The sequence below is a fragment of the Tasmannia lanceolata genome, unplaced genomic scaffold (genome assembly GCF_043159265.1).
Source record: "Tasmannia lanceolata isolate RefF3 unplaced genomic scaffold, GAP_Taslan_0.1 ptg000006l, whole genome shotgun sequence".
Classification (NCBI taxonomy): domain Eukaryota; kingdom Viridiplantae; phylum Streptophyta; class Magnoliopsida; order Canellales; family Winteraceae; genus Tasmannia; species Tasmannia lanceolata.
In genome coordinates this window covers 27366596-27382848 of record NW_027518683.1, presented here as the reverse complement: position 1 = coordinate 27382848, position 16253 = coordinate 27366596, and the positions used below count along the sequence as shown (strand labels likewise).

Below are 16253 nucleotides of genomic sequence, written 5' to 3'. Positions count from 1 at the left end.
TTTAATATATTTAAATTGGGCAGATTTGGTAAGGCTAATTTTGACATAGAAGTGGACAGAAGTTGGTTCAGCTGTGGTAACTATATTGGAAGAAATTGAGCATGCTAGAGCAAACAATCTTTCATAGTATTTGATCTCTTGTGCTCATGACCGGTTAAACCAACTGTCATCACTTGAAGAAATAACAAGGAAAGGCTCTAAGGAAGTATTGCTCAGAACTATAATTTGGAAATATTTTCGGACCTCTTGAGAATATGGAGCAGCCAGTGACCAGTTGAACTTACCAAATCCAGCAAGCTCATTTGAGGAACTCTTGACACTTACCAAGCTCTTCACGCCCAAATTGTCACAGGTTTCTGTACTTGGCTATCAGACATCCTTCCGGATCAAGAACCAGGCCAAATCAGTGCTTAAATATGATTTCTGTTGCTCCTAAAAACTAGCACAGGACTGAAGATCCATTTGAATCAAAATGTTTTACCCAACTGAGGTTGTAACCTGCTGAAGTATATGAATTACTGGAGACTTGTTGATGCTCATTTCCATTGAACTACAGTTAAAACTAGATTCTTGCAATCATCTACTCTTCCCTGTTGCCTCTTTCGTGTGAAATAGAAGGCGAAGAGAATTTGTAGAGAGGAGAAGAAAATTGCAATTTGCAGCCCTTGTTCCATGGCCACCATTACTCGCCGTTCGCCATCACATCAACTACAGCAAACTCCATTAAATTTAGCCGAGCATCCACGCAACTCATTTTAGTTTGGAGCAGGGCATCAATAATAGTTTTGGGCTGCTAAATGGAGACTAGTGATATTCAAGCGGTCAGTAGTAGCATACACCAAAATGGCTCTTCAATATGGAGGAATAACCCAGGAGATGTTTTCTCTAGATCTTCACGTGATGAAGACGATGAAGAAGCTCTGAAATGGGCTTCATTTGAGAAACTGCCAACATACGATCGTATAAGGAAAAGGATATTGAGTGGTGTTGAAGGTGGGCTCAGGCAAATTGATATTGATAGTCTTGGGCATCAAGAGAAGAAAATTTTGCTAGATAGATTAATTAGAGCAGCGTAGGAGGCTAAATATTGCTGTTGAGCTTGTCGCCAACCCCTCTATAATATTCATGGATGAGCCAACCTCCGGGCTCGATGCCAGGACAGCAGCTATTGTGATGAGAATAGTGAGGAACACCGTGGACACAGGAAGAACAGTGGTGTGCACAATTCATCAGCCCAGCATTGACATATTTGAGGCTTTTGATGAGTTCTTCTTATTAGGGCGATGAAGGCGTTAGCCCAAGCCCATCATTAGGGGACTTGCTCAGTCTAAGTAACACTCCCCTCTTTTGTTTGAAAGACTTGCCTAGTCTTCTAGATGTTCATTCCTTAAATCTTAGGTCCCCATTCATTGCAAGGGCAATGAAAGAGCTATCTAGAGCCTTCTTAGGAGACAGGCCGTGTCTCATTTATTTGAGTGATTATCATCCTTTTAGAGAGACAAGCTATGTTTCAACAGAAAAATCAAACCCTTTTAGGGAGACAAGCTATGTCTCAACATGAATGTCTTACCCTATTAGGAGACAAGCTATGTCGCGTGCAGAAATGTCTTATCTTGTTAGGAGACATGCTTTGTCTCATAGAAAGTACATGCTTTGTCTCATAGAAAGTCACACCCTTTTAGAGAGACATGCTTTGTCTCGTAGAAAAGCTTACCCTCAGGGAGACAGGCTATGTCTCATGCAAAGAAAGTTATATCCTTTAGAGATAAGCTTTGTCTCATTAGTAAGTCCATCCCTAGGAGACATGCCATGTCTCTTTAGCACCTCTCTTAGAGTCACCAGTTTGAGAGTCAGTCCTTTAGCATAGGAGTTTGTCCTTAGTTAGAGAGTCAGTCTTTCAGGAGTCAGTCCTATCATCATAGGGGTTAGGATTCTTTCCAACCTCTCATCAAATCATGTGATTTTTATCCACTCTTGCAAGGTATAGGATGCTGTCCAACCCTTGCAGAGTCGTGATTCTGTTCAATTCCCCCGCAAAGCATAGAATGCTGTCCAACCTTTGCGGGATATTAGGAGTCTGTCCTACCCTTATGATGATAGGAATTTGTCCTCTTGAGTAAAAAACATTTGAAAATTCAGCAAACAAAATCTGAAAAAATCAAAAAAATCTCAAAAGTCTTGAGTCTTAGAGTAGTTAGGAAATTCTGTTTCGAACTACGTTGGCTTGATCCCTTTTTACAGGGTACGTAGTGCAGCTTGGGATCTACATCCCAGGTCCAGCCAAACCTTTAAAAATAAACATTTCAAACTTTCCAAAAATCCAAAACTTCTTCAAAATCTTTTCAAAAAGATCTTCCCCTAGAGTTGGGAATCTGTCCTAGATATTCAGGGTGTTTTAGAGTTAGGAGTCTGTCCTGATTTGTATTGATATGGTGTGTCCTGTCGTGTGAGTGTCCCTAGAGTTAGGAGGCCTCAGGTTGATCGGTTAGACATTTAGTCGAATTGATGGCTAGACTAGGAAGCATATAGTCAGCCCATGGTTTTTATTAGGTTGCACAGCCTAGATACACATAGGATGTAGGGCCCACTTGCATTAGCTTAAGGCTAATCAACTTGCATTAGTTAGGGCATATAGAGAGTCTTAAAAATTACAATTCACATGAACTTAAGCAATTATACAATAAACTTTAAAAATCAGTCGAGTCTAGTGGATCGAGTTTAGGATAGCGGTTTTAGATGGTTAGGCATCGTAGTTTAAAATAGGTCATCGAACTACGTCGACTCTGATTCTTCCCGAGGTCGGGATACGTAGAGCAGCCAAGGTGGATGGCCATTCTGGTCCAAGTCAAGTCATGCATTAGAGTTTTAGGATTCGTCTTGTCCAGTCGTGTATAGAATTGATTTGTGTTGTGTGTTTTGCTATGTTTTCTTACTTTCATGTACAGATCCTATACCTTTAGCTGTAGCATGCATGTGTTTGTACACCAGAACTCAGACACCAATTAGGTATGACACTCATAACTTAGATATTCTTAGGCGACACTTCTTTCATTTATTTTGTGTGTGTTTATTATTCATCTCTGAGACATGCATGATTAAGTAGACGTCTTCTCGGAGATATATGTTCCTATTTCATATGACTTTCGCTCAAAACTCTTCAAAATCAATAATAGCATAAGAGACCAGGTGCTTGCACTTGGGCGGACGAGGTGCTCTTCGAACCTTCCAAATTCGTAACCAGGCACAAACCTTCTTCTTATATCTCTAGTTATCCGTTGCAACAGAGCATAGTATGGGATCCATGGCCCACTTCCTTGGATGACGACTCTTCTTTGTTTAAGGTACGTCTCGAATCTGGGCTAGTCCCCGAATCGAGAGGTATCTCCCTTTGTATGGCCACTCATGCTGTGAAAGGCACATTCTTTCGAGAGTTCCTTGGTAGAGCTCTCCATTCACGTGGATGATCCTGAGACTGTTCGTGGGGGCTCGTCCCCAACCTCTCTCGGATCGGGGTCACACCTGTCCGGAGTAACGACTCCGGGTTGGTCTTCTGACCTCGTTCCCTCTTGTGCAGGACTCAGCTCTTTCACTTTGATTCCTCAGAACTCAGCTCCTCGGGTCATTCAGCTCAGCTCTTACGTCACTGCTGTATCTGTTACCGATTTTAGGACTAACAGTTAGCATCGAGAACTTTTCTTCCAGCCACCTTAACCTCTCCGATGTTGCATCAGCTTATGGTGTTCCTTGCCATTGAACCAAGACTTCTGTGTCAGCTGCATTCCCTCTTCTAACCATTCTTCTTGCAAGGATTGACTCTGGATAAGGCTGAAGATTTCCATCTTCAGATAATGGTGGTAAAGTGGTACTTGGCTGAATTTGCTCCCCAATCTTTTTCTTCAGCTGTGACACGTGGAAAACTGGAAATATTTTACTTCCTTGAGGTAATTCCAATTTGTATGCTACGGGTCCCACCTTTTGGAGGATTTGGAAGGGTCCAAAATACCTAGCTGCCAGCTTCATTGATCTTCTTGCTGCCACAGAAACCTATCTATATGGCTGCAATCTTAGATACACCCAATCACCAACATTGAAAGATCTCTCAGTCCTATGTTTATCTGCAAAAATTTTCATCCTCTCTTGAGCCATCCGAAGATTCTCTTTTATCAATTGTAGAGCCTTGTCTCTGTCTTTTAATTCTTCTTCAATAGCCTGTACCTTTGTAGATCCTGGTACATATGATAATAGTGTAGGTGGTGCTACACCATATAAAGCTTCATATGGAGTCGTTTTGATGGCTGAATGGTATGTGGTGTTATACCACCACTCGGCCAGAGTAATCCACCTAGCCCATGTTTTCGGTTGAGCACAAGCAAAGCTCCTCAAATAATTCTCCAAGCATCTGTTGAGAACTTCGGTCTGCCCATCGGATTGTGGGTGATATGCTGAGCTCATTTGGAGTTGGGTTCCTTGTAATTTAAACAATTCTTTCCAAAAGCTACTTGTAAATAGTGAATCTCTATCAGAAACAATGGTGGACCACATACCATGCAACTTGAATATGTTATCGAAAAATAACTTTGCTACTGTTTGGGCTGTGTAAGGGTGAGAGAGAGGAATAAAATGCCCATATTTTGAGAGTCTGTCAATTACCACCAATATAGCTGATTTTGAAGTGGAAACCGGCAAGCCATCAATGAAATCAAGGGAAATATCTCTCCATACTTTCTCTGGGATAGGGAGAGGTTGCAAAAGTCCAGGAAGGGCCACATTTTCTGACTTGACTTGTTGACAAATGCCGCACTCTTGGACCCACCTTTTGATGTCTTTTCTTAACCCTGGCCAATAGAAAGAAGTGGTTATTCTCCTTACCGTATTTTGAAACCCAGAATGTCCAGCGGTAGGTGAGGCATGATGCTCCAAAAAAATTTCCTTCCTTAGTGGTGAAGCGGGTCCCAACAAGATCCTTCCCTTGCTCCATAGAATTCCATCAACTTCCTTATATTTAGACACATCCAATTCTTCTTCTTCAATTTTGTTTCTGATTTGTTGGAGACAAGCATCTCGAATGATTTCTTCTTTCACCCTTTCTAACCATGTTGGCACAGGATTGGAAATTGCAAAAATTTCTCCATCTTGGATGCGGGAAAGGGCATCAGCCACCTTATTTTTAGCTCCCTTTTTGTATTCAATTTGATAATCATATCTCATAAGCTTTGATAACCACTTCTGCTGGATAGGTGTTGCAATCTTTTGTTCCAAGAGAAATTTAAGACTTCGTTGATCCGTTCGAATCACAAACTTTCTTCCAAGTAAATAAGGCCTCCATTTTTTTACAGCCATGATTATGGCAAGTAATTCTTTCTCATATGTAGAGAGAGAAAGATTACGACCATGTAAAGCTTGACTAAAATATGCAAGGGGCCGGCCCATCTGCATTAAAACTGCTCCAACTCCTAGCCCACTGGCCTCACATGCAATGATAAATGGGAGAGAAAAGTTAGGAAGAGCCAAGACGGGAGATTTTGTCATTGCCTCCTTTCACATTCAATGATAAATGGGAGAGGAAAGTTAGGAAGAGCCAAGACGGGAGATTTATTCATTGCCTCCTTTAAATTCTGAAATGCCTGTTCTGCGCCTGCATTCCATCCCCATGCATGCTTCTTCAATAGAGCTGTTAAGGGTGCTGCAATTTCACCGTAACCTTGTATAAACTTTCTGTAGTACCCTGTCAGTCCCAAAAATCCTCTCAATGCTTTCACTGAAGTAGGTCTAGGCCAATTAATCATGCTTATCACCTTTTCCTGGTCAACTGCAACTCCCTGCTTAGAGATATTGTGCCCCAAATAACTGACTTCATTGCACCCAAACGAGCATTTAGAAACCTTTGCATATAATTTGTGCTTGCGTAAGACTTTCAAGGTGGCTTTCAAATGTTGCAAATGCTCATCAGCAGATCGACTATAGACTAATATATCATCAAAAAATACCAACACAAATTTTCTTAAATAAGGCCTAAATACATCATTCATGAGAGCCTGGAATGTGGAGGGAGCATTGGTTAAACCAAAAGGCATCACTAGAAATTCGTAGTGACCCTCATGTGTTCTAAAAGCGGTTTTGGGGATATCTTCCTCCTTCACCCGTATCTGGTGATAACCAGACCTCAAATCAAGCTTGCTAAAGATCTCAGATCCATGCAATTCATCCAACAATTCATCAATTACAGGAATAGGAAATTTGTCTTTAATTGTAAGCTTATTTAATGCCCTGTAATCCACACACATCCTCCAGGATCCATCGTGTTTTCGTACCAATAGAACTGGAGATGAGAATGGGGATACACTAGGCCTGATAACCCCAGAAGATAATAATTCTTTAACTATTCAGATTTCTGGAAATAGGGGTACCTGTACGGCCGTACTGATACTGGATGTGCCCCATCAATGAGAGGTATACCATGGTCTTGCGATCTAGGAGGAGGCAGTTCACTAGGTTCTTTAAACACATCTGAAAATTGATCTAATACTTGCTGCACATGTGGATCAATGTCTGCTTGCTTGGCCACCATTGCCATGTTGCAAAGTTGCAACACATACGCCTTTTCAGTTCCCCTTAACTGCTTAACAATCTTCTCAGGTCCCACCAGCTCAGAATTAGTAGAAGGAATGCCTTATAATGTATACTCTCTCTCATTATCTTTAAACTTCATGGATAAGAATGAGAAATCCCACAAAATAGGGCCCAACGTGTGCAACCAGGCTGCTCCAAGAACCGCATCACATCCTCCCAGAGATAATAAATAAAAATCAGCTTTTATTGGTACACCTTGAGCTTGCATGAAAACTCCTCTACAGCGTCCATTTCCCTTCAGTCTCTCACCATTAGCCACCATAACTTCAAAGGTTGCATCGGATTGAGTTGGAATGTTGGTACGCCGGATGACAATCGGATCAATAAAGTTATGAGTTGATCCACTGTCAATAAGAATAGTGGTTTGGCAATGCCTTAACATACCCATTACCCTCATTGTTTGTGGTGCTCGGGTTCCAGCAATGGCATGTACAGAGATCTCAGGTGCCACATCATCCTCATTTTCTTTAAATTCATTGTCTTGCTCAATTGCTACAGCCAGAATATCTTCATCTTCGTCTTCCTCCAAGAGTCGTCCTACCCAAAATAATTTTTGGGTTCTACACCTGTGATTGGGAGTATACTTTTCATCACAGTGATAGCATAGACCCTTCTCCCTTCTATCTCTAGCTTCCGCAGGTGTCAGTTTTGTAATCATTGGAACTGGACTCGTTTGTTGATTGGTGGTTGCAACAGCTCTAGGCCGAGGAGCTTCGGACCTCATAAACCGGCGTCTCACATTCACTTCTTCCTCTTGCAACCGAGCTAAACTGAATGCTTCGGGAAGGGAGGTGGGATTCATCTTTTGAACTCCTACCCTTATTTCATCCTTTAAACCACTTAGGTACACCTCAATTAAGTATTCTTCAGAGAGTCCTTTAACTTTATTTGAAAGTCTTTGAAACTCCCTTTGATAATCCATGACAGAAGACATTTGTTGAAGTTTAGACAATCGACCTGCATAATTCTCACTTCTTGTGGGTCCAAAGCGAGCATCCATGGCTTTGATGAATTGGTCCCATGTTGCTTGTGGTTTATATTCCGTATACCATTGGTACCATTCCAAAGCTTCTCCTTCCACATTGAAAGAGGCAATTGTTAACCATTGCTCTTGAGGTACTTGGTGATAGCTGAAATATTGCTTCGCTTTGAAAAGCCATCCACTCGGATTTTTCCCATCAAAGCGTGGAAAATCCAACTTCATAGTGTGTGTCTGTATGACGCCATTACTGCCAAATGATTGTCCCGTGCCTTGGCGAATTTGAGAACGCCCGATTGATCCTTCTGGGTTTCCTCCATCTGCCCTCTACTCGTCCAAACGATGCAGTATCTCTGCAAGCAATTCACCATGGCGTTCAGTCGTTTCCTTCAACTCCTCTTGCGAGTGTTGTAAGCTACACATTCTTTCTTCCATTTGGGCTCCACGTGTACCATCAGCCATCCCAGAGCCCTGCTCTGATACCAAATTGTTATGATCTGAAATTAAATTCCTCAAAAAGGAATTTTGCTGAGATTTCTTCCTGCCACCCCGAGCTATGGTGTTCGTTTGAACACTGCTCAAAGAGATAAACAATTGGAAAATTTCTGCAAAAGATTACAGCAGAGAGATATTTTTCTGGAAAACATAGATATGTCTTTCATTAACACAATACAGAATTTAAGTACAAGGAGAATTTGCCCCGTAACTGTCTGTAACCTCTCCCACTAACTAGACACATACACCCACTACCTTTACATCACACTAATAACTCCTTCAACCAACCAATGAAAATAAAGTAAACAACAACAGACAATACAACCTAATAACCCATGTAGCATACAAAGACAAATTAACCCATATCAGGTAGCCTGTAACATGTGTGTGATTTTAAAAAATGTTGTTTCATTCAATATTGAACATAAAATAGTTCATATAAAGATCCAATGTTAAAATGAATTTTCCCCAATAAATCCCTAATACTCAAAATGCTTCCCATTTAGTCATTGGAAATGGTGAAATGGCCTAGAACTTCAACTTTAGAATAAAAATTCTAGAAAGTTCCAAAATTCACATTTCAAAAAAAAAAAAAAAAAATTTCAGTTTTATGGCGGTACAGAATAGAAGGTCAAAAAGTCATGAAGCGATTTTGTTTCTAAAAAAAAAAAAAACTTTAGCACGTGATTTATGTTTGTTTTTTTTAAAAGAATTCAAAATGAAGTGTACTACCCACGCCATAGGATAATCCGGACCATTCCATTGATTACCCAATTATTTTATGAAAATCTTTGAGCAAACTGGGTCCCACCCATATTTTCAAAAATAAAATGTACAGCCCCCACTATAGAGTGATATAGAGTGATCTGAATCATCCGTTGGGTGGGCTTAACATTCTCTCTCTCTCTCTCTCTCTCTCTCTCTCTCTCTCTCTCTCTCCAACATGTGCAACAACCAGATCTCTCTATCTATCCGAATGGTGGATAGTTGGGATGAGATTAGATCTTATCAACCTAACTACTAGCTTATCCTTATTTCTCCACCTCACCCTTCTATCTTATCCCATTAAACCAACCTAGGAATCCAAATGACAAAGGGAACTTGGCTCCCCACCCTATAAAGAGACCACATTCGGTCATTCCCAGGGGGAGAGCATCCCCATCAATCTGGCCATCCATCTCGATTTTCACTGATATCCGACCACCACCCATTTTCAGCCCTTGTTCCCATCATTTCCATTGTTAGAAACCACCAAGTTTCTCTCCCATTTTTCTATAACAGCAGGCCTCTCTCCCATTTCTTCTATAACAGCAACATATCCCCCATCTTTATTTATAGCAGCCCATCCCTCTAATCTCTACCTTCCATCACTCCTCATTTTCTACACAACAGCAGACCCTACCCTTCTTCATTAACCAGCTGATCGCACCCTGTCATTTTCTCTCGGCTTAACAGCCCACTCTCCTTTTCTTTCACCCTGTTCGGTCACCATTGGAGCTTACACTCTTCAACTGCATGCTGTGTGTGTTGGTTTTTGATTTAATGATCAATTGGCTTGGCTAAGATTTTTGGGATGATATCAATGCTCTAGGTAAAATGCTATCATAAGATTTTTGTTCGAAATATGTTTCATATGATGCAAACAGCAGCCATAGGTATTATTCGAATCAAATGATTGATGCAAATAACAACTCTATGTTCGTATTTGACTCAAATGTAAAACAAGTAGTAATCAAATGATGTTAATACTGACGGTTGTTTTATAGAAATAGAAGCTTTATTTGTTGGGCAAGATGAACGTACATGATTGAGTAACACAAAGCATAACAGTAACTTCTCATGGAGAAGATAAAAACAGATGTATCCGATCCTATGGTCCGCCTGGCCTAAGGAAGACCCATCCACATCCTCCAGTCCATGTGGCCGCCCCCCTAAGCCTCACTTTCATGCAGCTAACCTTAGAACCCGTTCAGCCTTGCTACCTCTAACCGTTGGGCCCACACGACCCAAAGGACCCAAGGACCAAGCCCGGTCCGACCCGAGTCCAACTCCGACCCGAACAGCGACTCGAGTCCAACTCGTATCCGAACCAACCATAACCTGAGTCCAACTCGGACCCGAACCTCGACTCGAGTCCAACTCGTATCCAAACCATAACTTGAGTCCAACTTGGACCCGAACCGCGACTCGAGTCCAACTCGTATTCGAACCATAACCCGAGTCCAACTCGGACCCAAACCGCAACTAGATTCCAACTCGGACCCGAACCGCAACCCAACCCGAATTGGTTTAATCCAACCCAAACCGGTTCAGTCCCGGCGCAACTCCACCTACACCCAACCCAAACTTGCGCCCCCTACTTGAACCCCAAATCCTGACACCACTCCTAATCGAACCTCACCCGACCCTTACATTAACCCAACCTCACCCAATCCTTACACTAACCCCTTGCCCCAACTCTGCCCCACTCTATTCCAAGCCCTACCCAAAACCCACCCCAATTTACACCCCCACCCCACGCCCAACCCGCACCCCAAACCCATAGCCAACTCGGCCTTGACCCTAACCCGCACCCCAAGACACACCCCTAGTCCGCGCATCTAGTGCCTGAGGCGCACACCCAATGCCTAAATCGCAGGCACTGAGCGCCTAAATCGCGGGCACTCAGCACTTAAATTGCAGGCACCTAGTGCTTGAGATGCAGACCCAGTGCCTAAATCATAGGCACTCAGTGCCCGAGACGTGCGTCCAGTGCCTAATAGGGTATGCACCTGATATGTACTTAGCTCAAATTAGATGCCTAAGATGGCATATTTCAAACCCCAACCCAAGTCCAACTCGGACCTGCACCTTAACCCGAGTCGAACTCGAAACCAACCTCACCTGAGCCGCACTCAAACCCAACCCTAGCCGCAACCCAACCTCCCCTAACCCGCAACCTGATGTCAACCCCAACCCGACCTCCCCTAACCCGCAACCTGATCTCAACCCCAACCCAAGCTGTACCCCATGTCCAATCCCATCCACCCCACACCCAACCTGAGGTGGACCCAAACGCAACCTCACTCAACACCACCCTAACCTGAGATCAACTCTAACCCAACCCAAGCCAACTCGGTCCAGCCCGAGCCCACTTGGCTCACCCATAAGGTCCAACTCCTTTAGTAACTCACCTGATCTAACCCAACTTACCCAACTCAGTTAGCAGACTCTAACTCGCCTAATCTAGTTAGCCTCTCTAACCTAATAGGGCCCATTCGGCATAGTGGACTCGCCTAACCCGGACTCAAACCACAACTCGAGTCCAACTCAGACCCGAATTGCAACAGCCGAATCCAATCCGAATTGCAACCTGAGTCCAACCTGATTTCAACCTAAGTACAAAATGAGTCTAACTTGGACCTGAAATACTACCCGTGACCAACCCGAGTCAACCCAAATTGGACCCGAGTCCAATCCGAGTCAACCCGAACCAACTCAACCCGAGTTGAACCCGAACCCAACCCAAGTCAACCGAGTCATATAGTTGATATGACTTTCGCGGTCCCACGAGTGGGAGAATTTTCCCATTTCTTTCTTTACGACTTTTGAGTTAATCGTACTCTTTTGCGGTCCCACAAGAGGAAGAAATGTAGACAGGTGTTTTTCTCATTTCTTTCTTTGTGACTTTTTGAGTTACTCGTACTCTTTTGTGGTCCCACAATGGGAAGAAATGTAGACTCTCGTTTTTCACATCTCTTTCTTTACGACCTGACTTGAGTTATTCGGTCCCACAAATCTAGATTCTATGTTTTTCTCATTTCTTTCTTTATGTTTTCTTTATGAAATGGAGACTCCTGTTTTTCTTATCTCTTTCTTTATGACTTGACTTGACTTTTGAGTGAGATGAAATGAAATTGCGACAATAACACGTCCAAACACAGAGGTACGAGTCTCTCTGTGTTTTGTTTGTTTACCCTCTCTGCGTATCTATTCTTTTTCATTAACGTATTACCAATGGAATCTGCCTCCTTACTTAGAAATGAGACAGATTTGATAGCTTTACTCACCTTCAAGGATGGGATAAGCAGCGATCCTCTCAGAGCCTTGAGCTCATGGAACCATACTCTTCATTTCTGCCAGTGGGAAGGAGTCACATGTGGTCGCCGGCATCAAAGGGTCACTGTATTGGACCTTGGTGGGAACAAATTGGGTGGTTCCATATCTTCAGCCATATCCAACCTCACCTTCCTTAAGGAAATCAACCTCCAAGAAAACAACTTGAAGGGCCAAATACCCCAAGAAATTGGCCGTCTATTCAGACTGCGATATCTTAATTTGAGCAACAATTTCTTTGAAGGGGAAATTGTAGCCAATCTCACCAGCTGTACTCACCTCCGATTCATCGATTTAGAGAACAACGAACTGACTGGGAAAATTCCTGCTGAACTTAGCACTCTGTCAAAGCTCCTCCTACTTAATCTAGGTGAAAATGACCTGACAGGAAGCATTCTACCTTCACTAGGAAACCTTTCATCCCTAACCCATTTTTCTCTAGTTCGAAATCATTTGAAAGGAAGCATCCCTGATGAAATTGTCCAAATTGAGAACCTAAAATCCTTTCTAGTTTCTGCAGATGAACTATCCGGCACTATTCCTTCCTCTCTTTATAATCACTCATCTATAGAGACAATTATCGTGGCGGGAAACCAACTCTCCGGGAGCATTCCACCCGACACAGGGCTTTCTCTTCCTAATCTCATTGCTCTACTTTTTGGAGGCAACCAATTTACCGGACGCTTTCCAATGTCAATATCTAATGCTTCAAGGCTTGAAGAGCTTGAATTAGCACAGAACTACTTCCACGGACCGGTGTCTGAAAATCTTGGAAGCCTAAAGAATCTGACCTATCTCTTGTTGTCGGATAATCATCTTGGAACTGGCAAATATGATGATCTGGGTTTTATCTCTTCTTTGACCAACTGCAGTCATCTAAATACTTTGAGCGTACAAAATAACAATTTTGGGGGCAGCAATCCTAGTTCCATAGTCAATCTCTCCACTGACATGTTTTGGATATCATTGGGCACAAACCAAATATTTGGCAGCATCCCTAGCCAGATTGGGAATCTCTTCAACTTACAGCTTTTATCTATCCGTGAAACCTTCGTCACAGGTATTATTCCCACTTCAATTGGGAAGCTTCAAAGCCTTCATGGATTGGAATTGTCAGTAAATAGTTTTTCAGGGCAAATCCCGTCCTCTATAGGCAACCTCACTGGATTAAACGGACTTTTTCTACAAGAAAATCACCTACAAGGAATCATACCTTCAACTCTTGGAAACTGTCAAAGTATAATAATACTGTCACTTGCTCAAAATAATCTTCATGGTACCGTACCAAGACAAGTAACCAGCATTTCCTCTCTGTCAAGAGGCCTTAACTTGTCTCGAAATTTTTTGACTGGCTCCCTCCCATTGGAAGTGGGTAGCTTGAAAAATCTAGGGGAATTGGATATTTCTTGGAACAAACTGTCAGGCGAGATCCCAAGTACTCTTGCGAATTGTAAGAGCTTAATACATCTTTTTTTGGAGGGTAACTCCTTTCAAGGAACCATTCATCCATTTTTGAATACTTTAACAGCCATTGAAGTGCTTGATCTTTCATCCAATAATTTCTCTGGAAATATTCCAAAGTATCTTGAGGGGTTTCAATTTTTGCAATATATATACTTGTCTTTTAATAACCTCGAGGGTGAAGTACCAAACCAAGGGATCTTTAGAAATGCAAGTGCTATTTCAGTCATCGGAAACCACAATCTTTGTGGTGGCATACTAGAATTGACGTTGCCTGCATGCCCCATCCTGTCTAATGAGAAACGAGGCAAATCTTTTGTTTCCAGAGTAATCATCCCAATCATAAGTTCAGTTTTATGTTTGGTTTGCTTACTATGTGTCATTGCTGCTCTCTACTGGACAAGAAAGTCAAGGAGGAAACCCTCTTCCACTTCTTCAAAGGAGGGTCAATATTTACAGGTTTCTTACTTAGATCTCTTTAAAGCAACAGATGGGTTCTCTTTGGCCAATTTGATAGGCGTGAGAAGTTACGGATCAGTGTATAAGGGAATTCTTGGGCGAGATGAAAATTTTATTGCTGTGAAGGTACTCAACCTTCAATTACGTGGAGCTTCAAAGAGTTTCATGGATGAATGCGAAGCACTGAGAAACATTCGCCATCGAAATCTTATTAAGATCTTAACTTCTTGCTCGAGTATTGATTTTGAAGGTAATGATTTCAAAGCTCTCGTGCTTGAGTTCATGCCAAATGGTAGTCTAGAAAAGTGGGTGCACCAAAAAGTAGATGGGAACCATCAATTGAGAAGTCTTAACTTCTCTAAGACGCTAAACATTACAATTGACATAGCTTCAGCACTGGAATATCTTCACCACCATTGCGATATACCAATCACTCATTGTGATATAAAGCCAAGTAACATTCTTCTTGATGAAGACATGAATGCTCACTTGGGAGATTTTGGGTTAGCCAGGTTCCTTCCAAGAATTATTGACAACTCCTTTGACGATCGAAGCAGCACGATTGGGTTAAAGGGAACTATTGGGTACATTGCTCCAGGTAAAAATTTTATTACTTTTCTTCATTTTTTTTTTCTTATTTGGTGAGCTTTACGGAATATTTGCAATTTAAAATTGCTTATGTTGCACGAGAATGCGTAAGGGCCTCTATCGTTACCACTAAAAACCATTTGCATATAATCATGTATGCAAATGATTATAAAGAGTATTATATCTCCCTTTGTTATGGCTTCCAAAGTGAACTTAATGTCGTATTTACAAATAAGATAACTTTAAGCAATCTTATTTGCATATAACGCGCAATTTTGGTGGTTTCCAAAGAGGCCCTTAATCAGAAACTCTCAACCAAAATATTAAGTTTATAACTAGCTGTCCTATTTCGTCAAAGTGAACATAATTCCAAATATCTAAAATATAAGTATTCCATCCACCTGTGAAATGTAGACATGCATCTAAGACCAGCAAGTCCCGTGAAAAATGAGTTACTCTTGTGGCAGCTGTGCATCAAAACGATGGCTGGGATTGAGGAAAATCCTACCAGATAATTACTCAAAATAAAATAAAATAAATCAAGTTTTATCAAATGAATTGGGAAATTCTAAACATAAAAAAACAAAATGTTCAAATAACCATAGCATTCATTAACTAAAGTTTCTCAAAAAATTAAAAAAAAATAAAACAATTGCCAGATCAATATATTGATTTAATGGACCCATTTTCGACAAAGGTTCACATGTAAAAGGGATTTCACATTGCTACAAAAACAATAGTAACATTGCCGTATGCTTTCTATTGTTCAATCTTTATTTATTCCTATATTTGTCTTTGACGCTGCTTCATTAAGTAGAAGGTATAATGGGTAAAATATCTTTAAATTATTTTTAGATAATCGATTGGTATTTTTAAAACTGTTCATAAATTAGTGCCTTTTAAGGTTTATGATAATTTTCCCTACGAATATAAGGCTTTTGGATTGTGAGCCATCAATATAAGAAATATGAGAGGTGTTATCCACTTTCTCATTGTTTACTTCCACGACGATTGACTACACATCTCTCTCTCTCTCTCTCTCTCTCTCTCTCTCTCTCTCTCTCTCTCCATTAGAATCACTTTTCAATGCAGACCAAGATTAGATGTGTTAAAAAATGTTGACTAGAATAAATTCTTTACAATAATAAGTTAAATGTTTGAAATTTCTATAGGAAAACACTTATAAAATGGAATTCCATTATGAAAATAAAACGGGAGTGAAAATGACCGACGATTTGTTCATTTTGACAGTTTTTTTAGCATTCGTGGGGATTCGAGCGCTCCAGTACAAGAAACTTATTTGTTTTCTTGCATGTACATGTTTCATGGTATAGGATCTCTTGCTTTTTTTTCAAAACGGATTTCTGTTTTGCTAGTAGTCCCCTTTCTATTATAATGCTATGATTAAAATGTTTTTTGTTGTATTGATTTTTAACATGTATGAAATTGTACTCTTTATGCTGGCCATCTACTCATTAATTGGAAATAAATATTACCTTTTCTTTCATTGAGGTAAGTCCTTATTCCCGTTTAGCCCATAGTTTGT

The 16253-nt window shown here is 41.2% G+C and overlaps 1 protein-coding gene and 1 pseudogene across 2 annotated transcripts in view; both read left to right on the top strand.

The window, feature by feature from the left end:
* LOC143880185 (putative LRR receptor-like serine/threonine-protein kinase At3g47570) overlaps positions 1 to 16253 on the top strand; it is a 30795-nt pseudogene that overhangs the window by 2100 nt on the left and 12442 nt on the right. The gene's annotated exons all lie outside the window — the stretch shown is intronic.
* The window catches only part of LOC143880184 (receptor kinase-like protein Xa21), a gene marked incomplete at its 3' end in the record, with an annotated part of 34719 nt that continues 21410 nt past the window's right edge, over positions 2945 to 16253 (top strand). The window contains exon 1 of the mRNA XM_077382976.1: positions 2945 to 14717. Within this exon, the coding sequence (XP_077239091.1) occupies positions 12101 to 14717 (2617 nt within the window). The remainder of the gene's footprint in view (positions 14718 to 16253) is intronic.